Source organism: Calidris pugnax, unplaced genomic scaffold (assembly GCF_001431845.1).
Source record: "Calidris pugnax isolate Ruff unplaced genomic scaffold, ASM143184v1 scaffold15, whole genome shotgun sequence".
In the NCBI taxonomy this organism is placed as follows: domain Eukaryota; kingdom Metazoa; phylum Chordata; class Aves; order Charadriiformes; family Scolopacidae; genus Calidris; species Calidris pugnax.
The window spans coordinates 10889572-10917169 of record NW_015090774.1 but is presented as its reverse complement, the minus strand read 5'-3'; the positions used below and the strand labels follow the sequence as shown (position 1 = coordinate 10917169).

Below are 27598 nucleotides of genomic sequence, written 5' to 3'. Positions count from 1 at the left end.
CTGACAAAAAAATTACAACCTGGGTGAAAAGTTTAACTTGGCAGGAATTCCGTTTTTATAATCAATATCCTAACACAACAGTGATTGGAGTATAAAGAAACATTAGTAATTAACTACTGCTGGATAAAGCCACATCAGTTCAACTGTTTGAAAGCCACCTATTTGATAGGCGTTTTATAACATGCAAGTTATCACTGCCCCCAAATAACCACAAAATGAGAACATTTTGTTAATCTATGGAATTTTATTGAACAAGTTGATACAAAACCAGTACGGTACATCAAATGAACCAAAACAAGCAGAAACAGACTCGAGCATTGTCAAATAAGGCACATATAAAAAACTCTACACGCATAATCCAGTGAAACAGACAGTTTATATATATATTTGGAGGTAGAAATAATTACAAAAATACTGACAAATCTTAAGCAGTAGCAGATTTGTTAAAACAATTACTACTTAGGTCCCCGTTTTGAAAACTGATCTGTAAAATAATGTTTATTGAGTAACTGATGTCGGCACATTTGGGCCACTTATGTTTTTAAGCATCAAAAGAATGCTATCGGTGTTAAAAATTTTCAATACCATGAAGAATACAACAAAAGGAACTACAAAAAGTTATAAATGTTCATAAAATCCGTTGTCATCAGTAACATAAAAGTCCTTGGGGTAAAACATCACCTTTTTTTCTTGAATTTCACAACATATTTACATTTTAGAGACCTAATGAAGCTTTTAGTAGTGTGGCTATATCTGCTGGAATGGTTCCTTCTTCTCCTGAGGAATAAAAACAAGCATTAGTGGAGCTCAAAATATTTCACATGAACAGACTGAAGTCTAGATCCCCAAAATTGTACAAAACCCTCTGCTTGTACGAGTCTGTCATTGACTTGAGCATCAGACTCAGTGGAACCTGAACAATAATCAGCAAAAATATGACTTTCTAGTTCACTTAAGAAAAAAAAAAAACCACAAAAGGCTTGTCCACATCAAGAATTTTGGGATTTTTTTCCAGATTAATATATTGCAACAAACTTAATTCTCTTTAGTGTGCATCATTACATGCAAGAGACTTACCTGAATCTGCCGCAGTCATATCTTGTTCTAACTTCAATTTCTGCTGGCTGATTTTGAGCATGGATTCTTCAATAGTCCCCTTACTGATTAGCTTTATGACTTTTACTTCTCTGAAAACCACAAAACAGGATAATCCATGTTTACAGTTTCTTTGGATTAGTGCAAAGGGAAGGATGCTATGACTTTGTTCAGCTGGCAGTGGTTTAAAGGAGGGACAAAATTAACAAAAAGGACAATACTAAGAGCTTCCCGTTTTTTCTATCCGGACCAGCTGTGCTCTGCACTGCCAGAAAAATTGTTTTCTCCCACAGTCCCAGCCACTGCAAAGTCTGGATGGTCATAAAATCTCCGATAACAGAAACAATCAACTTCCCCCACATCCCACACTACAGTTAAAATACCACTAGATTGAAAATATTCTATTGGTCAGGCTAGCTTATTCTCATGGAGGACTCTAAAACAGTCCATGGCTTCACTCTTTATGACAAGATGGCACTTCAGAGCTTAAAAGTCTCCTGAAGAGAACAACCAGCTTTGCCAAACAGTCCCAACGACTTCAGATCTGCCTTGAAATAGTTCCTAGTACCAAAAATTTGAGACTTATACAGAATTTGAGTTATAGAGAATCAGAAAAAAGATGAACATGTAAATAAGGTTTGTTCTGCCAGCATCAAGTGCTAAGACAATTTCAGTTACCTAGGTCCCCAAAACCCAGAGCTGGTTTATGCAAGTCTCTCCTTAAAATGGAATTTTTTAACTATACTAGCTTCCTTTGAGAGTTTGCCTCTAAAAGGAGCCAAGCATTTAAAAGACTTACCTTGTCTGACCTACTCTATGGCATCGGTCTTCTGCTTGCTTATCGTTGTATGGGTTGCAATCAATGTCATGAAGAATAACAACATTTGCTGAGGTCAGATTAATTCCCAAGCCACCAGCTTTGGTTGACAGGAGGAATACGAATATACCCATATCTGTATTGAACTGATCTATTAGATGTATCCTGAAGAACACAAGAAGACATGCATTAGGCCTTGAAAAAACCACTGCGCTGGCTCCAGAGCTGAATACAGGAATTAAGATGATGGTCCTTTGAAAGGGAGAACAGTGGCATTGCAAAGCAACCTTCCAGTATCTGAAGGGAGCCTACAGGAGAGAGATGGGGAGGGACTCAGGAAGTGTAACGATAGGACAAGATGTAACCATAGAATCATATAGGTTTGAAAGGGACCTCTGGAGATCATCTAGTTCAACCCCCCGCCAGAGGGGGTCTACCTACAGCAGGCTGCACAGGAACTTGTCCAGGTGGGTTTTGAATGTCTCCAGAGACAGAGACTCCACCACCTCCCTGGCAGCCTGTTCCAGTGCTCCGCCACTCTCACAGTAAAGAAGTTCCTCCTCGTGTTTAGGTGGAACTTCTTATACTCAAGTTTGTGCCCATTTCCTCTTGTCCTGTCACTGGGCACCACTGAAAAAAGACCAGCCCCGTCCTCCTGACACCCTCCCTTTAAGTATTTGTATGCATTAATTAGATCTCCCCTCAGCCTTCTCTTCTCAAGACTGAAAAGACCCAAGTCCCTCAGCCTCTCCTCGTAGGAGAGATGCTCCAGGCCCTTAATCATCTTTGTAGCCCTCTGCTGTACCCTCTCCAGCAGTTCCCTGTACTTCTTGAACTGGGGAGCCCAGAACTGGACACAGTACTCCAGATAGGGCCTCACCAGGGCAGAGTAGAGGGGCAAGATGACCTCCCTTGACCTGCTGGCCACACTCTTCTTGATGCACCCCAGGATACCATCGGCCTTCTTGGCCACAAGGGCACATAGCTGGCTCACAGTCATGCTGTTGTCCACAAGAACTCCCAGGCCTTTTTTCCTCTGAGCTGCTCTCCAGCAGGTCAGCCCCCAACCTGTACTGGTGCATGGGGTTATTTCTCCCCAGGTGCAGCACCCTACACTTGCCCTTGTTGACTTTCATTAGGTTATCTGTCTATTGTAACAGAAATATACTATACTGTCAAGGAGTATCTCCAGGTGAGCTTTTGCTACGGTATGCTGATGCACAAGCAAATCAAACACACCATGAACTGCTGAAAACAAAAGTTTTCCATTTTCATCACTAAGACTGTAACCCAGCCACCTAAAACCCACCTTTCAGCCTCATCCTTACTAAGGCGATCAGAAATCCAACCTTAAAACCCTTCTACATTTTTTTCTGTTTCCGACCCTCCAATGGGGCAAATAATGAAATTAGCTGACCTTTGTGATTTTAGCATTAAGTATAAGCGAGAGCCTCTCTGCATACCCTTCCTTGGCTTGACATACAAACATTGGTCTTACCACACTGAGAACGAGCAATGTTCTCCACAATATGCTGTTAATTTCAGAGAATTAGAAGAGGCCTAGCTAAGATGTAAAATTGCTGAACAGAAAATTGGTTCTGTTTTACCTCAAACCAGGACATTGCTCACTGACTACAGAATTCTACACATCAGGAAACAAAGGTTAGGGTTTTAAATCACACCCCGCCCCATGCACACATCCATTTTTTCTCTCTCATCTTCAGCACAAAAGTCACGTACCGATCCGAAATCTGTGTTTTTCCATCCAACCTAATATATTTATGCTGCCAATGCTTTAGGAAAACTTCCAAGATATCCAGCATCATAGTAAACTGGCTAAACAATACAACTCTGTCACCCTGGAAATGACAAAGCAAAACGAAAGTTATAAGACATGTCAATTACAGATAACAAACTACATAAATACCCTATTGGTGCAAATTAGTGATTTTACTTTGAGTCTCTATTTTCCAAACCAAAGACTAAACTGAAATTCATCAAGTCAGGACCGATTTTCAGTAAAGATGTCTTATCAGTATTGCAGCAGTATTTTTTCTGCTGCATTAATCCACTTTTTGTCAGTGCAGTAATTTTTCAGTTGCTTTGTACTTAGGTGACTCAAGCAATCTAGAAATCACATGCTAAATGCATAAATGACAGATCTATTCCATGTAAAAATATCAACAAAAATATTTTAATTAAAAACTTAAATTAAAATTATTTTTCATATTATACAGAGCACTCTGTTGTCTGAAATAATCGAACAGGATACTCTGAACTATTATGGCACATGCTTATTTGTAAAATAAGCTAGTTGGAATCTATGATTCAAAGCAGTGACCTCTTCTCACGTTTACACTGGCTTAACACAATCATTCTAATGTTATACAGTCTTTCCCGATTGCCCAAAGAAGGCTAAAGTTCATGAGCTATGAAAATTATACTATCCCTCCATACATTTCTGAATGCAGTGTTAACTTGGGATGAATATTCTGAAATTTGGAAAAATGGGAATGCTTATTTCAGCTGTCTCTAAAGTAACGTGTGTAGGCAGGACTGTACATTAAAAGCTCTAAGCATTGCTTTGCAATACTGCACGTGCACTAAATGACAGTGCAATAGTCCACAGAAAAGCAACGGGGTTGTATATACAACTAGCAGATGTTAATTTAACCAGTTATTTAGAGCCACCCTTTAGATGGACAGGAAAAGATGTTTCAGCCATCTGTAGTACCAACCTTCTCTTTAAGATCCGAGAGAATGCGCTCCAGTGCTCTAAACTTTCCAGAATCCAAGATCTGATCCATGTCTAACTTGAAGTCACTGACATGAGAATATTGCTTACAAAGCAAATGCAGCTCAAAATCTGTCATCACTGTCATATCTTCAAAGATAAGGTCAGGGTTAGCATCACAATGTGTGGGTTCCTGTTAGCAAAAATGAAGGGAAATAATGCAATACACAGTCTCACCAGACTGACACAAAAACTAAAAAAAAAACCAAACCACAAACAAAACAAACCACCACACATTAACATCCAAAATTTTTGAAAGAACAAAGTAGCACAACTAGACATTGACAAATGCCCAAGCATGGCTCATGCAAGCAACAAAAGATGAACTCTGCAACCCCAGGTTTAGAGTAGAGAATGACTACTTTGCAATTTAGCTTTTACAAGAACTTGTACTACCAAAAACTAAGTATATGCTCAACCTCCATAGCAATTACCTAGTTCCCATCAAGCCCTATGATCTTTTACCCCTGTATCAGACCTCTTCCCCTGAAGACACATTCCCTAAAAGGGAGGTCCAATCCTTGGATAGATGGTAGAAGACATGGGAAGCCCAGCCTAAGATGTAGGGTGGGTAGAGGGATGTCATGCCTGGAAGAAAGAGGAAAAGAAATGCCACATCTGGAAAGTATGATGATATGAGTAGGAATAAAAAGGGACAAAAATCCTTCATAAACCAATGGGTGACTGGTTCCCTTCCCCCTGACTCTGACTGGCTTTACTTTAAAACAAAGCTCTAGATATTCAAAGCCAGCTGCAACTTTCTTGGAGCACATGCTGCACATTCAGATTTATTGTTTTTATATTCTTTAGAAAGAAGCAATCATTTTCCCCAAACTCCACAGGCATTAACCCCAGCCAAATTACAAAAAGAGAAAAAACCAATCCCCAACAGTTTAATACTTATGCCTTCTCTATTTTAGTTATGTACAGTCTAGATTTCTTGCTACTCAGAAAATAATACTAAACTCAAGTGCCCAGCCAAAATCTTTTTCATAAGTACTTTGAGTTTAAATTTTGGGGCAGAGGGAAGAGGTGTTAAGGGGGAGCTAATGAAAAGGAGACGACTGCAGTCCCACCACTGTTCTCTCCATTCTAATATCTGACACACAAAAAAGATCAGTGTTAAGCACATACAGAGCTTGATTAGACCACTGGATAGATGCAGAGAAATAAAAAGCAGCAACAATGAATTAAGTTTTGCAAAGACACGCTTTTGACCACAGGACTGACAAGAGAAAAAAAATACATCTATTTAAGTAGCACTAGAAATTAAGGATTGCTTCTGAATCTCACCACCTTACCTTGAGCATAAGCTTGGACATTGTCCTGAGCTTGTCAGTTGTGTAATACTGACGGTGCAAGAGAGGGTGATTAGCCATTTTTCTAAGTTGCATCATTACATTTCCCATATCAGAGTTTTTCTCTGTAAACAAAGAAATGAGGTATATTCAGAAGTAATACACAGGTGCCTATCTGATGAATCTTTATCTCTCAGGAGAACTTTATTTATAACGATTGAATTTGACATTTCACCTGAACTTAGGAAAAAAAGGGAAAAGAGGAACAAAGGACAACAAGAGACAAAAGGAAACAAGACCCTCACATACCATTACTGTTAATAGTTTTCTTGAGCTTGTTTAAGAGATCACAGTATAGTTGTTCCTGTTTCTCAGACATGGCACATAATTCAATGAGATCTTTTTTGGGAGGTAGTTGTTTAAGGACCTGACAAAATAAAAAGATACCAGGTAAAACAGGCCTGCTTTTAAAGCTACTCTATCCATTAATTTTTCCCTTTCTTTTATAGATGCAATTCTAAATAAAAGAATTTAAATATGTTTTAGATTTTAGAATGAAAAAGAAACATTTTGATGATAGCAAAACAAACCACATATTTTTAGTCATACATATGCACAAGTATATATGTGCACATTCACTGCCTTAATCCTTTCCGTTAAAATAAAACGCCATTACTACAAAGTGACAAATATTTTTGTGGTCAATGGATTTCTCACTTCTCACCGCCTAGCAGTGCATCGAATCATCTTCTGGTGATCTTTCTGAACTAAAATTCTCAATTGTAAATAGTCAGCAAATAATGAGCATCAAAACCCAAAGCATCAAACCCAGGAGGTCACACTTTTACTTGCAAACTCCTGAAAGCCGGAAGACACCTCAAGTTTCTTGCTCTTCCTAGACAAACAGGTAAAACTAACACTGACAAAATCTGACATTGTTACTGTTAGTGTCAGATTGTCAGATAATACGAAATTATTATTTTAAAGATAAACCATTACCTCATCTTTTACTCTTCTCAAAATGAATGGTTTTATTATCTGCTTCGCATGTGCAATCCTCTCCTTTTCATATATGCTTTGTTCTTCAGCACTTTTCTAAGGAAGACATTTTAAGAATACAATTACAGTATGAAGTTTTCAGCTGCAACAACACTATCTTAACTTTTATAACTTGATGAAAAACCCAGACAGAACAGACAGATCTAACAGCACCATTAGTATTCAAAGATATCCTTTTATGACACATTTTTATGTCAAATGGTTTATTTCATTGTTTCATTTTCTAGATTTTCATAATCACATTATCTGTTTCCATAAGATACGAATATAAAACAGAAGTTAAGCAGCAACAGCAGTGTTCTATCAAAAAAAAAATAATACTACTTTCAAGAAAAAAATACACAATACTTACTGTTTTTGAAGAGAACATCCTTCGGATTTCACTTGTGCTACTGCTGAACATATGTGGCATGACAAAATTCAAGAGGGACATCAATTCCAACAGATTATTTTGAACTGGAGTCCCCGTTAGCAGTAAGCGATTCTTTGCCTATTTGTCCAAAGGGGAAAACAGTAGTAAGAAACGTTAGTCAAACAGGTTAAAAATTAATATTGGCAGAAACAACACAGCTATTGAGAACTAAGAAAATGAGCTTGGTTTAAATTATACCTACTTAACCTTAAAATATGTTTAGATCTCATGGAATAATTTCTTGCTTAAGTCAACAAAATGGTTTACAGATCTGTGGGGAACTGAGAACATATCGATTTAAGACAATTCAAGATGCCTAATCTGGATTTAAGAAAAGCCTTCCAGGCTCAATTAGAGTTTTTCTTGTTTGGTTGTTTGAGTTTTTTTGAATTAATGTGCTAATTGTTGCTCCCATATCACACCTTTTCTAATGTCCTACAGTACTTATGCACAAGTTTTGAATTCCAAGTACAAGCCATATTTTAACTGCTTAAAGATCACCTTCTTAAAAATGCTTTTGATGAAAATATGATCTTGAAAAACTAGTTGTAATAAGTGATAAGTAGTATTGGTACAATAATAATATACAGTGCTAAATCACAATGATTAGAAAAAGAGCTGTACTGAATTTTTCTCTCTCAAAATGCTGCTGATGCAGCCAGAAGCTATAAAGAAACATTATTTTAAAGGTAGCTTTTTGTACACAGTTCTATCAGAGCAGGTCCTTAAAAACTACAGTATTTCAGTACAAGTCATCAGTGTAGCTTTTTACAGTCTTTATTAGTGTGGGATAAAACTGGGATTGCTTAAAAAAAAATGCTTAATACTGAAATTGAACTACTATCATCAATGTAATTATAGCATCATTAAAATGATGCTATAGGAAATTTATTACATTTCTTTGGGAGCTTGCTTCCCTGAAAGAGTTCATGATGCATGATCCAGTCCTAAGGCCACACCAACACTTATATCCACTTGCATACTGTAGTTTCTAAAACTTTATGTGTATATAAACTTTACAATTAATAGTTGATTTTCCCTCAGCCTGTAACTGCAAAACAGAAAAAACAGGAGTTGTCCCCCCCCAACCCATCAATAAACCTCTTACATTAATTGTCATAAGGTGCTGGTAGCGTACAGAGCTCATGTTCTTGAGCATATGACCCTCATCAAAAATTGCATAGTTAAGCTTCAATCTGCGGAACAGCCCTCGGTCATCTGAGCTGCTAATTGCACAGTTGTATCTGTCAGGGAAAGATATCGTAACAAACATCATAAATGACAATATATAAGGCAGAATACATGACAGGAAAGACATCAAACTGTCTAGAAGTAAACAAACATAACACAGTTTAGTACTGATTGACTTGATGAGCCAGTAACGTTCCAAAAACCTGTGCAAATCTATTACAAGCTAACGTGTACCCATTAGTATTTATGATTTGATAATTAGTATCGAAAGCATCTGTTACATAGTATCTTCTACAGGATTAATAAAACCTTAGTTAACCGCTGCCTGAAAAATAAATTAATTTCCTTTCCCACCTCACCAAAATCCAACCTTTTTGTTGTACCACTAGAGGTCAGTAGCAGCCAACTGAATCTCACTTGTTATTTAAGCACTGTACTTACGTAGTTATAATCACATTGAAATCGACAACTTTATTATTAATGTCCACCCTGAGATGTTTCCGATCTTCTTGGGATCCTATGAAAGGACAAAGTATAATATGAGCACAATTATTTTTACATAATTTCTATATATATAAAAATTAAGACAGTATATAGAAACACAGTCAACTATAAATATGTATTTAAACTGTCTTAAAACAATGCTTCCATGACAAATTCATGTTTTCCTAGGTTGACCATGCAAGCAACTGTATTATTGGGTTAATTTCTAAACTACATTCCTCACCATAGTAAAACAGGACATTCAATTCCGGACACCACAGATGAACTTCTCTTATCCAGTTATCTGTAAGACAACATTAAGATAAAAAACAAGTCAGTTATACTTTATTACATCTGATATAACTTCAGACACACCTCAGCATTAAACCAAACAACCGATTTTAAAGTAAATCCCTTTAAACTCTCCTGAAGGTTAAGAAACTTTCTGTCCAGATGCTGGAAAACTGATAGTATTTAAGTAATTAAGTAAATACTGATAGTATTTAAGTATTTAAATAAATTAAACAACCCACAAGTGGGCTTTAGAGAACTCTTGCTTAACCAGCTTGCACTTTCAACTCCTCTATTTCTAGAAAGAGAACCTGCGGGGTCTGTGACCACCATGTAAAAGAATACAATGCTTAACTTTTCATCCCCATTTCTTCCCTAGATAGTTAACTCCTCAGAAAGCAAATCCCTTCATTTGTCAGTACTTGCATCCAGAAGCACTTAATCAGGAGAGATAGTGCCTCTGGGATTTGGCAAGGAAGCCCGACAGCTCGACCCAGCGCCAGGTGTGCAGCCAGCCGAGCGACGTTACCATGCCCAAGGGGAAGCTGCTTCAACAGCCAACACAAACACTGACCCCAAACCACAGCAGAAGGGGGTCCCTGGTAAATGCCACTTGACCCAGGCCAGACTGGAGGAGATACCTCCAGAAAAGTGTCAGGAAAGCTGCAGGTAGACCGCACTCCCCAGGCATTCCCATGCTGGATGGTTTGCACCATCCTGCTGCTACAATTCATGAGCCTCTACAACTCACTTCACAAAAGCAACTTCATTGGCACCTTTAGGTACACCTCAGGTTCTCAGTGACATGCATTCTTAAGAGTTATTTAAAAAAAAATGGGTTCTAGTGGATTTTTAAACAAGACTGAACATTTCGAACTAATACTCAACAACCCAAAGCTTTTCTGGGGTGTTAAGAGAAAAATTTTGAAGCCCCAAAAAAGTATTTTATATTAAAAGCAGCATTTTCTTTCTCAATTAAACTTGCTGCTTTCTCCTTTCTATAATCATTCATCAAAACCATATTTAACTCCACAGAGAACTAGTTTCTGCTCAAACACAACAGCTTTGCTGATATATTTTATCCACCATATTCTTCCTGCTCTCAACTGAGGTCATTAAACAATTAAAACACACAACTAAAAGACAGTCAGCCTCATCATTTTAGGATTTTGATCTGCTTTGACAGATTCTCTGCAGCAAAGAGGAAAATACTCTGTCTCAGACTCAAATAAGACTCCATGTCTCAAAAGCCATGAAACCTAATCCTAAGCACAGCCTGAAGGCAAGGAATTTCAGTCAATATTCAGTAAGTAAAAAGAATACTTTGCTAAAGTTCAAATTGTAACAAGCAGCTTTATTTTTTTGTGAAACATATGGAGCATGTTAAAAAAAATATCCATGTAAGGTCTAATTAATTCAGAACAAGCATGCCTTCGGTATCATTTACATTTTAATTCAAATTACTTAAGAAGTTGAAGATCACCATAAGAAAATTAAGTCTTCTTTCACAAAATTATCTTTGTTTCATACTCTGTCCACAATAATTTTTTTTTAAAGAAACAAGTAATTTTGAAGCTTGTAACTCACCTAACGTTGAAGCTGGCACAACTATCAAATGAGGACCCATATTGCCCTCTTGGTAAAGATAAGCTAGAAATGCGATAGCTTGAATTGTTTTTCCTAAGCCCTACAAGAAAATAAATCCATTTAAACAAAATTCACAATCTGTAGAACGTAATAGTGGTTTGTAATCACAGTGTCGTGAATGATAATTAAGGATTACAAGTCTATATAGAATAATTGTTCTGTTTAACCACATTGTTTCACAGAAGACAATTCCTTCTTAAGCCAAATCAAACTCAATTATCTTTTCAGCTCAACATCTGAGTATCAGGAATTAATATTTTCCGTTTATGAAGATTTCGTTTTAGTTCAAGATCATCCCCCAAATTTTCTCAAGAAATTCACCTTCCTTAAACAGTGCTGCAGACAAGCGATCACTTGGAAACTAATTGGATTTTTTGCCATTTGAGCCAGTTATACAGAGAATATTCCCACTATTTCTGAAGTGGACTTTAATATGAAAATCAGATTTCTTTAAGATAAGTCTGTGTTTCCACCAATACTCACTTTCCTATGAGGGTGGTGACACTGGAACAGGTTGCCCAGAGAAGCTGTGGCTGCCCCATCCCTGGAGGGGTTCAAAGCCAGGCTGGATGGGGCTTGGAGCAACCTGGTCTGGCCCATGGCAGGGGGGTTGGAACTAGATGATCTTTAAGATCCTTTCCAACTCTAACCCTGCTATGATTCTATGATTCTAAGTAGAATGAATTATATTTGTGGGCAAGGAGCTATTAAAATGAATGGTTTGAGGATAATCTGTTGTGGTAGAAACTGCTTCCGTTGCATCAGAAGACACCACGTGACTTGTAGTTATCAGTGTCCGTGAATCTTAGGCCACCTTTGACTTTCAAATTGAAAGTATGAGCTGAACAGCTTCTAAACATTTGGAGAAACTGTTTGCAATGTAAATTATATTAGCTAAAACAAATACTTATAATATGCTTGGGGTTTCTAGGAAAAGAAAGAATTTAATTAAGTAATGTTTTCAAAACTTTTAATGATTCTTAAATAATCAGTTTCACACTTACCATTTCATCAGCCAATATGCCATTTAATCCATGTTTATGCAGCAGTGCTAACCAGTTCAAACCAATTTTCTGATATGGCTTGAGTTCCAAACTGTTAAGAAATCAAGCTTAATGTGTTACCATCTTTTATTTGCTTCTCCATGAAACACAACTTTAATCACAAAATGGTAAGTTTATTATTGCCCACATTTTAATGCACTCCCGATTTCTTTGTGTTGTGAAAAACATGTCAAACTTTATTTAATCAGTCACCTGAATACCAAAGAGCATTTTTGAGCTAGTAGTTTTTCTCAATTTTCACACATCTTAAATGACCAAAATGAAAGTTACAATAAATAATTTTCTTCAAAAATCAGCGATCCACAACCAGTTAAAAGCAGTTATACAACTGCTAATTTCTAAAATACACAAAAAATTGAGTTGCATTTAGCAGCTGCATGACTAGGTTGTTCTGTTGTACAATTACTGCTGGTGTCAGCACCAAACAACACACACAACCCACAAAACACACTCAACAGCACTTTTTTTTTTTTTTTTGCAAAGAAGAAACATCACTGGTAAGCTCCTTCCACACAGTTTCCTCTTCCTCTCTCTCCAGTTTTATTTTGTTACAGCTGAATATCCTTTTGTTATTTACTACTAACAGCCTCCAAATCTAATCCAGGCTGCTACTCTGGCCATTCCCACTTCACCCCTATGCTTCCTAACCCTTTGGATAATGGCCCCACACACCATTCCACCGTTCCCCACCATGTTTCCATTCCTCCTAAACTCTCTCTTCATTCCTAATATCTATTTGGGAATCCTTACCAAGGTACCTCTCTGAAATAAATCCTTTCCCCCAACACATCCCCAGTGCCACTCCTGCTGGATACAGAGTTCCAGATCCTTTTGTACATCCGAACTTCTGGACCAAGGTTTTCATTTCAGCCAAGAAACTTTACAAGTTTGCTCAGATTCATTTCAATTTCACATCTTTGAAATATGAGGTCCCCCATTACAGAAGCAGCTTTGTTTGACCTTCTGTTTGAGCTAAGTTGACAACTCATGATCCCATTACTCAAGGTTGACTTCTACATTCATCAAAAACTGGAGCGAGTAAAAGAAGGTATTGAGCACTGTTATATCTTTTTGGTTTTTTATGTTCTTATCCTCCTTTATGCTCTTATCCTCCAGTTGTCCTGATACACTAAAAAACACTTCTTGGATTCCCTCAACTGTTGCACATCACTATCCAGCTCACTGAAAGCTGCAAAGTATCAAACATTTGCAACTCTACTTTCAGAGACCACAGTTTTGAAAATCCAGGTCTTCAAGGATACCTTATCATCCGACATCTCTCTAAGCATAAAAAAAGAGAAATATACCTCTGATTCAGAATGGAGGGTTGCTCTATGTTCCATCCGCATCCTCCGTCTTCAGTAATCCTAGTTACTTGTTTCGTCAGCTTATTTGAAATATCTTCACATTTATTCATGAGCTTTAGAACCACGTCCCTCTCCTTCAGCAGTATCTTGCAGTTCCACACTATGTCTTCCGACAAACCAGTAGTCTTCGTCATTTTTGTAAACTGCAAAATAATAATAAAAAACCACTATGAACACTGGTAATAGCAGCAAAGGCTCTACGGTGAAAATCCACAGCTGCTGCAGGCAGCAAGTAACTCAAGTAGCAGACAACAACAGCATCCCCATCTCCTCTCAAAACTTCAGATATTCCTTAAGCACTTAGTCCACTGTAAAACTGTGTGAATCCATACTGAAGGTCATCATTACAGCTCCCCACGCTGTAAAACATATTTAAATACAAGACAATTTCTCTGAAGAGTGTCTCATGTAAATGTAATCTGAAAATCCTCAATGGGAGGTGAAGTACAGGGGAAAGCAAGCTTTGAAGGCCAGGCCCACTAATAGAACAAAATCACAAGGAAAAAAAAAAAAGTATGGTTACCATTATATCTCCTATTAAGCAACCCCTATTATATACTAAAGATACAAGATAAAAGCATAACGTAGCCATCAAGGCAAACCAACCTATGAAGGCAGCTATTAGGATTTTATTATCAATCTGTCTGGAGCTCAGCAATACTCAGTCCCAGTTCTGACTGTACCACAAACAACAGTCAAACTGGACTTAGGCAGACTGGAGGGAAAAAAAAATAAAATAAGATTTAAGAGATAAGAAGTTTCCCAAAACTATGTCAGGTTTTTTGTGGTCACCAAATACCAACGGGCCTAAAAGATCAGCAAGAACTGGTTCATTCTTTTCAGTTCTTCACGCTTCAGTGTTGAAGGAGAATTTCTTCTCCAAGCTAAGATTCACCTAAACTCTTTTTTTCTTGCAATGAACCTGACCTCTTGTGAAATCTACGAAACACAAACTTACACAAACCTATCAGGTCATTGGCACTTGCTGATATATCACCATGGGTAGTAGCATCACCCTGACAAGGTTTTAGTACCTTTCAGTTTCTCCATTTTTTTTCATGTGCGTGTTTCAAGTCAGCATTACCCTCATTTTACAGAGGGACAAACAGGATAAATACAAATGCATTTTCTAGATGTCGTAGCAAACAAGCTGGCAGAGGACAAGTCAAGCAAGATATCAGAATCTCAACGTAAATACAAACTAACACAAGACCTGTCCACTGTGTTAACAAACATGAAACATACCTGCATTTGAATCAAAGGCTTGCAGCTGAGCCATGTGGACAGCCCACATTCAGTATCACCGTGTCTCCTGACCTCACAACAGCGTATTCCCCCCCCCATCTTGGTTGAGAAAAGATCTTTTAAGTTCTGTAGCTGCTCTGCCACCACGTCCTCATCTTCTCGAAACACACGTTCCCACCTTGACCAAGGCTTATTCCTCCACTGCTTTGTACTCTGAGCCTACTACTAAGAGCAGAGGTTGCTTCCCTCATGCTTGCTAGAAGCAGCATATGATCTAGCACCCATTTTTATTTATTTACTAAATAATAGCTCCATTTCACAATCCTTCCTATGTCAACCATGAACACACGCTTTCTCCAACAGCTCTTCATCTCTTTTTGTTGTGAGAATTGCTACTCACAAGTCTCATTCACACAACCTTGTGCCAGCCACAGACCTCCCATGTGACACTGGGTCTTTAATTTGGAGAATAAGTCTTATGAGGAGAGGCTGAGGGAGCTGGGGTTCTTCAACCTGGAGAAAAGGAGGCTGAGGGGAGACCTTATCTCTCTCTACAACTACCCAAAAGGCGGCTGTAGAGAGGTGGGGGTCAGTCTCTTCTCCCAGGTCACTGGCAATAGGACAAGAGGAAATGGCCTCAAGTTGTGCCAGGGGAGGTTCAGATTGGATATAAGGAAAGATTTTTACACTGAAAGTGTTACTAAGAATTGGAATGGGCTGCCCAGGGAAGTGGTTGAGTGACCATCCCTAGAGGTATTCAAAAGACAGGTTGACATAGCGCTTAGAGACATAGTTTAGTGATTTTTTTTTAATCAGAGTTAGGTTGATGGTTGGACTACGTGATCTTAAAGGTCCCTTCCAACCAAGACAATTCTATGATTCTAATTAAAAAAAAAAATTACTATACAAAGCATTATTTTTTTTCACACAGGAGCCTTACTTCCACCACTTTCTCCAAGTCCACACTAGTTATTTTATATTTCCTTCCTCTCAACTTTGTATCTTCACTACGATACGCATATTCTCCATTTTAGAGCCAAGAAGCCTGAAGCTTTGTCAAAACAGGCCCTTCAGCTTCCCCTGGATCCCATCCAGGGCCATCTGCAGAAAGTGTAAAACCTAATAAATTTAGTTCTGCAGTAACTGGAGTCATATTTGTAATCATAGTATTTTCACATGTTTTTACGCATAAAGTTATTTCACTGTAAAGAACAGACATTTTCCTTTTTATAAATGGATTTTCAAAATTGAAGAATACAAGATCCTTTGCATTCTTTTGTTAAAACAGAAATAGTTTTCCAGGGATTTTCCTGAAATTTAAATCATGGATCTGTTAAAATTTAGCACAAGACTTCACAGGCATATATCCTCCTAGAATTCCTTCCTTAAAAAATAGAACCACAGAATGGTAGGGGTTGGATGGGACCTCCGGGGATCATCTAGTCCAACCCCCCTGCCCAAGCAGGTTGCACAGGAACGCATCTGGGTGGGTTCTCATTATCTCCAGAGAAGGAGACTCCACAGTCTCTCTGGGCAGCCTGTTCCAGTGCTCTGGCACCCTCAAAGAAGTTTTTCCTCATGTTGAGATGGAATTTTCTGTGTTTAAGCTTGTGCCCATTGCCCCTTGTCCTGTCACCAGGCACCACTGAAGGGAGCCTGACCCCATCCTCTTCACACCTGCCCTTTAGATATTTATAAGCATCGATGAGGTCCTCTCTCAGTGTTCTCCAGGCTAAACAGAGCCAGGTCTCTCAGCCTTTCCTCCTAAGAGAGGGGCTCCATGCTCTTGATCATCTTTGTAGCTCTCCGCTGGACTCTTTCCAGTAGTTCCTTGTCTTTCTTGAACTGGGGAGCCCAGAACTGGGCACAGTACTCCAGATGGGGCCTCACCAGAGCACAGTAGAGGGGGAGGATAGCCTTCCTCAATCTGCTGGCCATGCTCTTTTTAATGTGCCACAGGAGACCACTGGCCTTCTTGGCCACAAGGGCACATTGCTGGCTCATGGTGAACTTTTGTCCACCAGGACTCCAAGGTCCCTCTCTGCAGAGCTGCTTTCCAGTAGGTCAACCCCTACCCCAGACTGGTGCATGGGGTTATTCCTTCCTAGGTGCAGAACCCTACACTTGCCCTCGTTGAACTTCATTAGGTTCCTCTCCGCTCATGAGAGATCATGGAGAGTGGCTTCACAATAACATCTGGTGGCTTCCTCAGCACTTACGGGTGCATCCCATCAGTGCACATGCATTTGTGGTTATCAAGTTTGCCTAAATGCTATCTAACCTGATCCTCCTCAACCAAGGGAAGGCCTTCCTTTCTCCAGGCTCTCTCTCTTACCTCCAGGATCTGGTACTCCTGAGCACCAGCCTTAGCAGTAATGACCGAAGCAAAGATATTCAGTAACTCCCCCTTCTCTGCATCCTCCATCACCAGGGCACTTTGCTACCAACGTACTTAAAAGATGCTCTTCTTATTGTCCTTGACATCCCTTGCCAGGTTTAATTCTAAGTGGCCTGTAATCTTCCTGTTGCATTCTTGCATACTCTGACAACGTTCCTACACTCCTCCCACGTGGCTAGTCCCTTCTTCTACATTCTGTAAGAACATGGGGACAGTATTATCCAGCTAATATGCTTTAAGTAACTGATCAATATTGCCACATTGCAGAATCATGTTGAAATATACAAGCAGGCTATGCTTTGACTCAAAAAAAAAAAAAATTAAAAAAAAATATGGAGTGATGCCCTCTACTGACAGCCTGCCCTTACAGTTTTGGGGGTTTTGTTTTGTTTGTGGTTTTGTTTCATTTTCAACAAAACCCAGAAAGCTTACCAACACTCATAGGTTAAACCAGGCTAAAGCACACATGTCAACACTTGCAAAGAAGCTTTCTAAATAGACAACTCTATTCAGAAATAAAAAGAGAAGTAAAAAACACGAACATGATTTTTAATAGGCGATTAAAAAATTTCAACATTTGTTTTGATGCCTAAAGCTCTGGTTGGCATGAATATAAATCCTGTAATCTATAAATAAAGGCGTGGAAAATGAAGCCATCTGTTATTAACAGAAATTGTATTGTTTCATGTCAGCACATTAGCATTCATCTCCAAGTTACGACAAGAAAAGCTTTAGCCAGTGGTTTACATGTGAAACACACAATGTTACAGAGTCGTACAGAACAAAAGCAGATCCTCAGACAGCCTTTGGTTTACCAGAGGTTCTGACATCCTCCCAGGTTCATTTTTTTCAAATAATGTCTAAAAATGTGAAACCAGCACGGACAACTGAGCCATGAGCTTCCACAGAACACTTAGAAGAAAGGTCCACTGGAGTCCCAGGCTGCAGCAGTGCCCCACAGTGCGTAACCACCACACCAGTGTGCTCTGCTCTGGCTTACTTGGCTTACTTTACACCACCTGAAGGTGATTTATCATTTCACTCTACTGCTTAAGGGGGAAAATCAGCCTCAGCTGTGACCAACAAATCCCGGTTCCACTTTAAGCAGATCCCATTTCTGACCTGATGCCTTTGCTGCTTCCCTTCAGTTTGCTCTGGTGCAAAGTGGTTCTGGACTTCCCACCAATTTGGCTTTTTGTAGCAGTTTGCACATGTGCAGCCAAACAAAGTGAGATAATAGAAAAGCTGAAGCTATCCCCCTTTGAATCTCCTAACTTTATATACTCCTAACTATTGCAGTATACAGACTATGACGAACAAGTAAGGCCACCTTTGACTGCTCAGTTCTACCATTCCCCTAAAAAGTGATAAGCTAAATATATGCTACGTCAGAATTTCTATGTAATATTTTGCATCTGTGGCTTGTGTGTACTTCTCAATAATTTGTAATTTCTAAAAACAATAGACATTGTTTAATTCACATAAAGGCTTTACATGCTAAAAGAGATGGCTTATTTTGTGATAGAATAATACCGCAAATGATAGAAATGAGAGGATACAGCAAATCTCAGATATATAAGTTTCTACACTAAAAGGAAATTCAAGCAGTTAACAATTATAAACCTTTAAAATAAGAAGATAAATAGCATTAAACTCCCTCCAGTTTGTCTCCTTGCATTCTGGCTCATGGTGAACTTTTGTCCACCAGGACTCCAAGGTCCCTCTCTGCAGAGCTGCTTTCCAGTAGGTCAACCCCTACCCCAGACTGGTGCATGGGGTTATTCCTTCCTAGGTGCAGAACCCTACACTTGCCCTCGTTGAACTTCATTAGGTTCCTCTCCGCTCATGAGAGATCATGGAGAGTGGCTTCACAATAACATCTGGTGGCTTCCTCAGCACTTACGGGTGCATCCCATCAGTGCACATGCATTTGTGGTTATCAAGTTTGCCTAAATGCTATCTAACCTGATCCTCCTCAACCAAGGGAAGGCCTTCCTTTCTCCAGGCTCTCTCTCTTACCTCCAGGATCTGGTACTCCTGAGCACCAGCCTTAGCAGTAATGACCGAAGCAAAGATATTCAGTAACTCCACCTTCTCTGCATCCTCCATCACCAGGGCACTTTGCTACCAACGTACTTAAAAGATGCTCTTCTTATTGTCCTTGACATCCCTTGCCAGGTTTAATTCTAAGTGGCCTGTAATCTTCCTGTTGCATTCTTGCATACTCTGACAACGTTCCTACACTCCTCCCACGTGGCTAGTCCCTTCTTCTACATTCTGTAAGAACATGGGGACAGTATTATCCAGCTAATATGCTTTAAGTAACTGATCAATATTGCCACATTGCAGAATCATGTTGAAATATACAAGCAGGCTATGCTTTGACTCAAAAAAAAAAAAAATTAAAAAAAAATATGGAGTGATGCCCTCTACTGACAGCCTGCCCTTACAGTTTTGGGGGTTTTGTTTTGTTTGTGGTTTTGTTTCATTTTCAACAAAACCCAGAAAGCTTACCAACACTCATAGGTTAAACCAGGCTAAAGCACACATGTCAACACTTGCAAAGAAGCTTTCTAAATAGACAACTCTATTCAGAAATAAAAAGAGAAGTAAAAAACACGAACATGATTTTTAATAGGCGATTAAAAAATTTCAACATTTGTTTTGATGCCTAAAGCTCTGGTTGGCATGAATATAAATCCTGTAATCTATAAATAAAGGCGTGGAAAATGAAGCCATCTGTTATTAACAGAAATTGTATTGTTTCATGTCAGCACATTAGCATTCATCTCCAAGTTACGACAAGAAAAGCTTTAGCCAGTGGTTTACATGTGAAACACACAATGTTACAGAGTCGTACAGAACAAAAGCAGATCCTCAGACAACCTTTGGTTTACCAGAGGTTCTGACATCCTCCCAGGTTCATTTTTTTCAAATAATGTCTAAAAATGTGAAACCAGCACGGACAACTGAGCCATGAGCTTCCACAGAACACTTAGAAGAAAGGTCCACTGGAGTCCCAGGCTGCAGCAGTGCCCCACAGTGCGTAACCACCACACCAGTGTGCTCTGCTCTGGCTTACTTGGCTTACTTTACACCACCTGAAGGTGATTTATCATTTCACTCTACTGCTTAAGGGGGAAAATCAGCCTCAGCTGTGACCAACAAATCCCGGTTCCACTTTAAGCAGATCCCATTTCTGACCTGATGCCTTTGCTGCTTCCCTTCAGTTTGCTCTGGTGCAAAGTGGTTCTGGACTTCCCACCAATTTGGCTTTTTGTAGCAGTTTGCACATGTGCAGCCAAACAAAGTGAGATAATAGAAAAGCTGAAGCTATCCCCCTTTGAATCTCCTAACTTTATATACTCCTAACTATTGCAGTATACAGACTATGACGAACAAGTAAGGCCACCTTTGACTGCTCAGTTCTACCATTCCCCTAAAAAGTGATAAGCTAAATATATGCTACGTCAGAATTTCTATGTAATATTTTGCATCTGTGGCTTGTGTGTACTTCTCAATAATTTGTAATTTCTAAAAACAATAGACATTGTTTAATTCACATAAAGGCTTTACATGCTGAAAGAGATTGCTAATTTTGTGATAGAATAATACTGCAAATGATAGAAATGAGAGGATACAGCAAATCTCAGATATATAAGTTTCTACACTAAAAGGAAATTCAAGCAGTTAACAATTATAAACCTTTAAAATAAGAAGATAAATAGCATTAAACTCCCTCCAGTTTGTCTCCTTGCATTTACCAGAGCCAGCGTGAAACTGCATTGGGCCCACACAACAGGCCAAGGAACAGAACACCTCCTCAGACCCCAAAAGCTGAACTGGGCTCCTTCGGGAGCCAGCCTTGGCTCTGCCCTTGTTTGTCAGCATACACAGAACACAGGTGGGTATTGCCATGACATGACCATGTTTACAGACTGTCTGCTGAGGAAACAGCACCAAGAGCTGCCCTTTCCAACACCGGCCAGTTCCAACATCTTGGAAAAGAGAGCACCATTAAAATATAATTAAACATCAATGAGATTTTTAAAGGAGTGAGGAGGAGGAAGGGCAATGGGTGCCCAGAAGTCCTCCCACCAAGGAAAGACATCCTGCCATCTGCCAGCCCGCAATGTGTGCCAGTGGGGTGTCACCAGAAACACAGAGCAAACAGGAGAGGAAGGTGGGAAGCCTACATTGGAAAGAAGCCACCAGGAGGGGAGGTATCTCTGACCACTGTCCATTTAGTAACACATGTCCACTCTGAGGAGGCATAGAGCAGACCTGCACCATGAAAGGAAAACATTGCTGAACGCTGGCCCCTTGAACAAACTCTGCCTAACACATGTCTTTGCCTTGCCCTCCACAGCCAGTCATGTTCTTGATGCTCCTTCCTTCCTCCCTCTCCTCCAAGTCCTCACAGTCCCACTTTCTGCTGACCACCCTTTAGTTTGCCTACCCCTGCATCCCCATCTGCTCCCCTTGTGCTATAATCCCCAATTCCCAGCAAGGAAGAGCTGCTCCTCATGAACTTCTGCTCTGGCATCTCCCATTTGGGCATCACACCTCCTCTTCTGTCTCAGCTCCATGCTTGGGCTTGCTTCTACAGCACAGGCAGCTGGGACCACCCTTCCAAACTGTGTGCCCTCAGAAAGCAACATGCAATTTTAAGTTGTGAATAAGAGAAACACTCAGAAAAGCGCTCTCTTGGAGCATGTGTCCTCATCCATTTTGTTACCTACTACTCTCCCGGCACACACAACGTATCCTGGAGAGAGGCCACAGGACCTCACACAGAGGAGCATCACTTCTCCAAATGAGGAGACAGACACCTAAAGCCTCAAGGACATACCCCGAGCACTCTTCACCCAATTTAATTTTTAGGAACCATGTTAAATTTTTTTCCTGTGCATTTTAAGCGTTACTAGGTCAAGTTAAACGTCTGTCTTAAATATCTGCTCTATAGAATAAGTATTTTCAACCATTTTTAATAATTTCACAAGCTTGAAATTCGTTTAAATCCATCTAAAAAAAAATATCTCAGCCCAACTTAGTTTTCAACTCTCTCAATTTAATTTGTAGGAACCATGTTAAATTTTTTTCCTGTGTATTTTAAGTGTTACTAGGTCAAGTTAAACATTTGTCTTAAATATCTGCTCTATAGAATAAGTATTTTCAACCATTTTTAATAATTTCACAAGCTTGAAATTCGTTTCAATCCATCTAAAAAAAAAAATCTCAGCCCAACTTAAAAAGCTTGTCTAGAATAAAAAAAAAACATTTTAGTTTACGTTTTCCTGGAAAAAGATGTTCAATTTGCAAATAAGCAGGCTTAGTCTTAATCTCAGACTGAGAGACTTAAGACCTTCCTCAATTCTAGTAATAAACAAGTGGTAACAATTTCTAGTGCTTTATATCATGTTACAAAAGAAACCATTACAGTATAAAGAGACCTTAAAAACGAGCCAATTTCTTTAATGCTGAAACTGAATCAGCTCTCTCCATTAATCTACTGCCCTCATTAATTAGTAGGAAAAACTTTGGGTCACTGAGCTACTGGATCTTTATAAACAATTAAATCCATGCTGATACAAAACAGCTCCTAAAATCTGCTGCACACTATTACTACTCTGGGCAAGTATTCACAATACTACATAAACATGTGGTTGCTGACAGCAGCAATCTTTATGAAAGCCAAATTTTGAACGCAAACAGGCCCATGCAGTGCTTTTTTTTTTTTTCCCCCCCTGTTAAATATTTTACACAGAGAGGAGGAGAACAGCCCTGTAGCAAATATTTCAGCAAAGAATTAAGCTCAGGCAAAATCCAACAAGTTTAGAAAGGAATAGCCGTATGACAGATGTTCCATGAGAAGCCAAAGGCTTGGGGCAAAACGGATTTCTTTTGCAGCATACCTGCACCTTGTATTTTTTTTCAAATATCCTCCTCTGTCTCCCCCCTTTGCAACACAGCATACAAAGATCATTTTGTTTTCCTTCAAAAAGGTGTTTAGTATCTCTTACTGTTTTGTGGTAAAACATTTCACACACTGAATAATAAGTGTTATTGTTTTACATATATTGGAGAAGTTCTATTCTGGTCTGAAAAATAAAAGCGGGTCTTGCACACATCAGTGGGGGAGGCATCAGAACATACTGATGAAAAAACATACCAATTAGTCTGTAAGAGGGCCTACGCACAGTTACTGCTTTCAAAACCAAAGCACTAACACATTAAACCAAGAAAATCTGCTGTAATGCACTTCAAATTTCTCACCAAGATGTTGCTCTTATCAGGTCTGATGTCTTGCAGTTAACTGAAACTGCAAGAAACGTTCAGGCAACAAACAAACCATGGGAAGCATTTGAAAGTAACATCCCAGTGACAGTAGATAATCTACTTACCAAGAGATATCGTGTTCCCTTCTGTTATGGATTGTGGTTTAGCCTTCTGATGCTTTACCTTTTGTTAATAAAAACACAGCAGCTCACTCCACTAAAAAAATGGCTGCGTTGCTCAGGTAGCAAAACCATGCAGTAGATTAAAGAAAAAAGGCAAAAGGAAAAAAAAAAAAGGAACGAGTGGTTTTTTTATGAAGCTGAAAATATCCATGCTGGTACCTTCAATCATGGAGCTACCCTGGAAGCTGCTGCTGCTGCTGCTATTCAAGTGTCTGCAGTAAAGGTCCTGCCACGTTCTTGCCTCCTGCATGGGTTTTCAGCTACAAGAGCTCAGAACAGGCTAACAAACACCTCCTTCCCAAGTGAAAGCTCTAATTTCTTCTTCTGCAGTGAAATCAACCAACTTTCTGTGCTACAGAGTGAGTGACAGTAATGTCAGCCAATCAGCTTGAGTTTTCCAGGAAAATCACCCCTTAATTCATTCAAAATCAGGTCATATGACACTATTTGAAATGCTATTGGCTTAGGAGGAACATAGCATTTTAGCCTAATCAGGCTAAGGCCACCCATCTAAGCCTCCCTAGGCTGAAGACACCTTGACTCTAGGCAGGCTGGGAATAGGAAAAGAAGAATGCAGACCTACCAGAGCCTCCCAGCTGTTAAAGGGCCGGAGCGCTATTATCTTCTGAGCCTTTTTCTGAGAACACTGGGGAATCAAAGTCAGTTCGCTGGGGGAAGCATCCTGCAGGAAGCTGAGGATTTTGGCTTTGTAGCCATCCTCCATCACTTCGTCGCCGCTGCTGTAGTCCTCATCGAGGGAGCTACCACCCTCTTCAGAAGCTGACTCGCCCTCCAAGTCTTCTGTTTCTTTTTTAGTATTCCAAACACTCTTTTTGCCTTTGTCCTTTTTCTGAAAGCCGTTTTGCTCTTTCCCGGAAGATTTCTGCTTTGGCTTCTCTTTACTCTCGTCGCTTCTGCTCTTGGCGGAGGCTTCAGTCCAGTCAGCAGCTTCACTTTTGGGAGGAAATTCCATGCCTACGCATGCAACATACAAGGCAACAAGTCAACGCATACTGGTTAAGGATGAATTTAAATCCACTGATCTTCCAAAATAAAACCGATCTAAGCCACAGCTCCAGCATGTAATACACAACAACCCAACAGCGGGTGTTACTGAGAGAAAAGAGGAGCAAAGACCATGCAAGTCTGTTTGAGAGGTGTAAATAGTACCACCTGGGAGTATAAGATGAGCAATGCTAATTTGTATACTGCGGGAAAGTGACGGAAAATTGGCGAGGAGGACTGTAAACATGCTCAAGTGACTCTCCTGCCCGGTGCTGCAAAACACATCTATCACACTAATTGTTGTTTAGTTTTGTGGGCTCAACGAGTAGAACATCTGCACTTAGATAACGTAGGCCTGGGATGGACCCAGGGGCACCTTATTGAACATGCCTGTGATTCTTGCCCTGCTGATGGAGAGATCAAAGCACAGCAGAAAACTCAGCCTGCCCAAATCCTTTAAATACAGGCCAGAACAGCAAGCAGGAGCTCTCTTGCTCTCACTCCCTTGCTAACAAGGGCTCTCTCTCACTCCACTGTGCCTGCGGCCCCTGCTTGCATGTCTCTGCCCGGGTGCTGCCTCAGAGATTCCATGAGGTATTGAGATTAAATTTGTTCTTTGCCTTTAATCTGTGGTTATGTGGTTGTTCCTATGTCCTGCCTGCATCAGCTCACAAATACACCGTTCAAATGGCAGAGGGTTTTAAATAACTGTCTTAAAATACTGAGGTGATGAACACTATGTAATAAGTCTGAGCTGCAAAAGCTCTGAGGCAAGAGCAGATAGTTAAGAGCTAATGATGTAGAGCTGTGGTGAGACAGTGCTCCCACTCCACCGGACTGCAGAGATATTAATTCTGCTGATTTCAGAAAACAAGCCTCCTTTCACCATGAAAATTATATATTTTTTTTTCATTTTAATGCATCTCAGTATAGCATTAGAGACGGGACAACAAAAACTTGCACTTTTTAAAGAAACTGGAAGACTGAAGCATTTCTGACTAAAATAACCCTGCTGTCTTAAAGATAGATGTTATTTAACAGAATGTGAGCCAAGTCCTTCTCAGAAGTTACTTATATGGGTTTTTCTTCCTTCTTTGGAAGAAAGCATGCTTTCTCTTCTGCCCAATCCCAGCTTCTGCTGATTGACTCCAACCCCAATGTCTGCCTTCCCAGAAGCAGCAGGAAGGACCCAACCTCATGCATACATGATAGCTCTCTCCCCTTGTAAAGAATCCAATTAAGAATACTACCCCTATTCCAAGAATACTTAAATAGCTGATACAGCAAAACATATACTAAGCTGACAGCTGCACAACACACTGGAAAAGTAATCAACTCATTAAATACTATTTAAGTTATAACTTGCAGATTTACATAGAATCATGGTTCTTGCTCCCTACCACAGCTAATGCACTGGTATTTATAAATTGGTTGCATAATTTAAGTCCTATTTCTGGTATTTTCCTCTGCTACAATGTATTTTAAAAGGACAAAATAGCATATGTCAGCTGTCACTTAATGCAGTTATTTGCAATTACAGATGTACAAATTACTCCAGTTAAAACACAAAACTTATTTTTAAACAAGCAGGAGGGAAGCAGGTGTCTGCTTTGACACATTTCAAAATATATTTTAAGGTATACTCACAGGTAATTACAACTTATGTAAATCTGTATTAGCAAGGCAAAGATACTTATCTCTTCTTATGGAGCAAAAGAAGAAATAATCGTGACATTTATAGATACAGAAAAGTCAAGTTTCCTTCTATCATCCTCCCCATAAAACTAATTTCAATTATCAGTGCAAGTTTCTAAGCATAGTGCTGTCATGACTGTCGTTGCTGGACATTAGAAAAGTTTTGTATTAAAATTCTGTCTGCTTTATCTTGGGATAAAATGAATTGTAAATCTGTCTTTACCCTCATCGCCTTCTGCAAATACTTTCAGGGCTTCCAGTGCTTCATGAAACACCCAGTTATGTTCCTGAAGTACATCTCTCAGTTCCTAGTAAAAGATAAAAATTTTGTATTGTGGTAAGGTAAACAAAAACTAAATCTCTGTGCATAATAACATTACGGTACTAAAACTTAATTTTAATCGCACAAAGCAAAGAAAACCCCTGCAAGATCAGATGATTCAAAATAAAGGAAATGTAAAGGAGAAACCCCTTCAGTTTATCCTTCTACACTCAGGCTTAAGCAGAGTTGTACTCCCCTTTTCAAAAGGGTAAGAACACACATAAAAAAGCTTTGCTTGGAACAATTTAACGCACAGTATTAAAATGCCCCAACCAGTTGCTGAATATCATCAGGTACTAAACTAATACAAAGTGCACAGTATATTTAGTTGCCCAGGGGAGAAAAGTGTGAGACAGTGGGAAGGATAATCTCCCCATGGACTTTTATAATAGGCCATCCAATTTGCACCTGTGTCAGGCTTCTCATGGGAACAAAAAAGTAGGATGAGACGTTCCATATGTCCTGATTACATCCAACTGCTCTCAATTCAGGGCAAGTTACATTCCAAAAGCAGCAACAGCGAAGACCTTCCTACTCTGGGCTTCTTCCAAAAGCACTGCTGGTGTAAGGACTGTTTCATTTGCACTATCAACAACTCCAATTCTCTTAAGAAGTCAAAACCTGAAGTGCCATCAGGAGACATGAGCTCACCTCCTTATCCAATGCAGGGAATGTATTTTGCAGCTTCTTCACAAGCATCTCTTGCCTCTCCCATTGTCTTTGGGGTTCTGACTCATCCAGCTATGTTAAAAAAAGAAATCTATTAGGTTTAACATAAATCACAAGCATAGAAACAGAAAAAAAATATTAAAAAGTATCAAACCTAAACAATACTTCACTTCCTTAAGGAGCCATCCTAAACGACAAAAGCACTTAAGACAAATCCAAGCTGCAGAAGTGATTCCTCATACATAGCCAATAATCAAAATAACACCAAAACTTTCTTAAGCATAG

At 39.4% G+C, this 27598-nt stretch overlaps 1 protein-coding gene across 1 annotated transcript in view; it reads right to left on the bottom strand.

The window, feature by feature from the left end:
* Nucleotides 1-224: 224 nt before the first annotated feature.
* SMARCAD1 (SWI/SNF-related, matrix-associated actin-dependent regulator of chromatin, subfamily a, containing DEAD/H box 1) overlaps nucleotides 225-27598 on the bottom strand; it is a 70511-nt gene continuing 43137 nt past the window's right edge. Inside the window, exons 10-24 of the mRNA XM_014945309.1 lie at nucleotides 13459-13661; nucleotides 12092-12182; nucleotides 11028-11127; nucleotides 9394-9453; nucleotides 9108-9183; nucleotides 8584-8719; nucleotides 7416-7553; nucleotides 7004-7099; nucleotides 6314-6431; nucleotides 6008-6129; nucleotides 4651-4839; nucleotides 3653-3771; nucleotides 1895-2077; nucleotides 1078-1187; nucleotides 225-777 (exon numbers count right to left, since the gene is read on the bottom strand). Of these exons, the coding sequence (XP_014800795.1) occupies nucleotides 716-777; nucleotides 1078-1187; nucleotides 1895-2077; nucleotides 3653-3771; nucleotides 4651-4839; nucleotides 6008-6129; nucleotides 6314-6431; nucleotides 7004-7099; nucleotides 7416-7553; nucleotides 8584-8719; nucleotides 9108-9183; nucleotides 9394-9453; nucleotides 11028-11127; nucleotides 12092-12182; nucleotides 13459-13661 (1803 nt within the window). The 3' untranslated portion in view covers nucleotides 225-715. The remainder of the gene's footprint in view (nucleotides 778-1077; nucleotides 1188-1894; nucleotides 2078-3652; nucleotides 3772-4650; nucleotides 4840-6007; nucleotides 6130-6313; nucleotides 6432-7003; nucleotides 7100-7415; nucleotides 7554-8583; nucleotides 8720-9107; nucleotides 9184-9393; nucleotides 9454-11027; nucleotides 11128-12091; nucleotides 12183-13458; nucleotides 13662-27598) is intronic.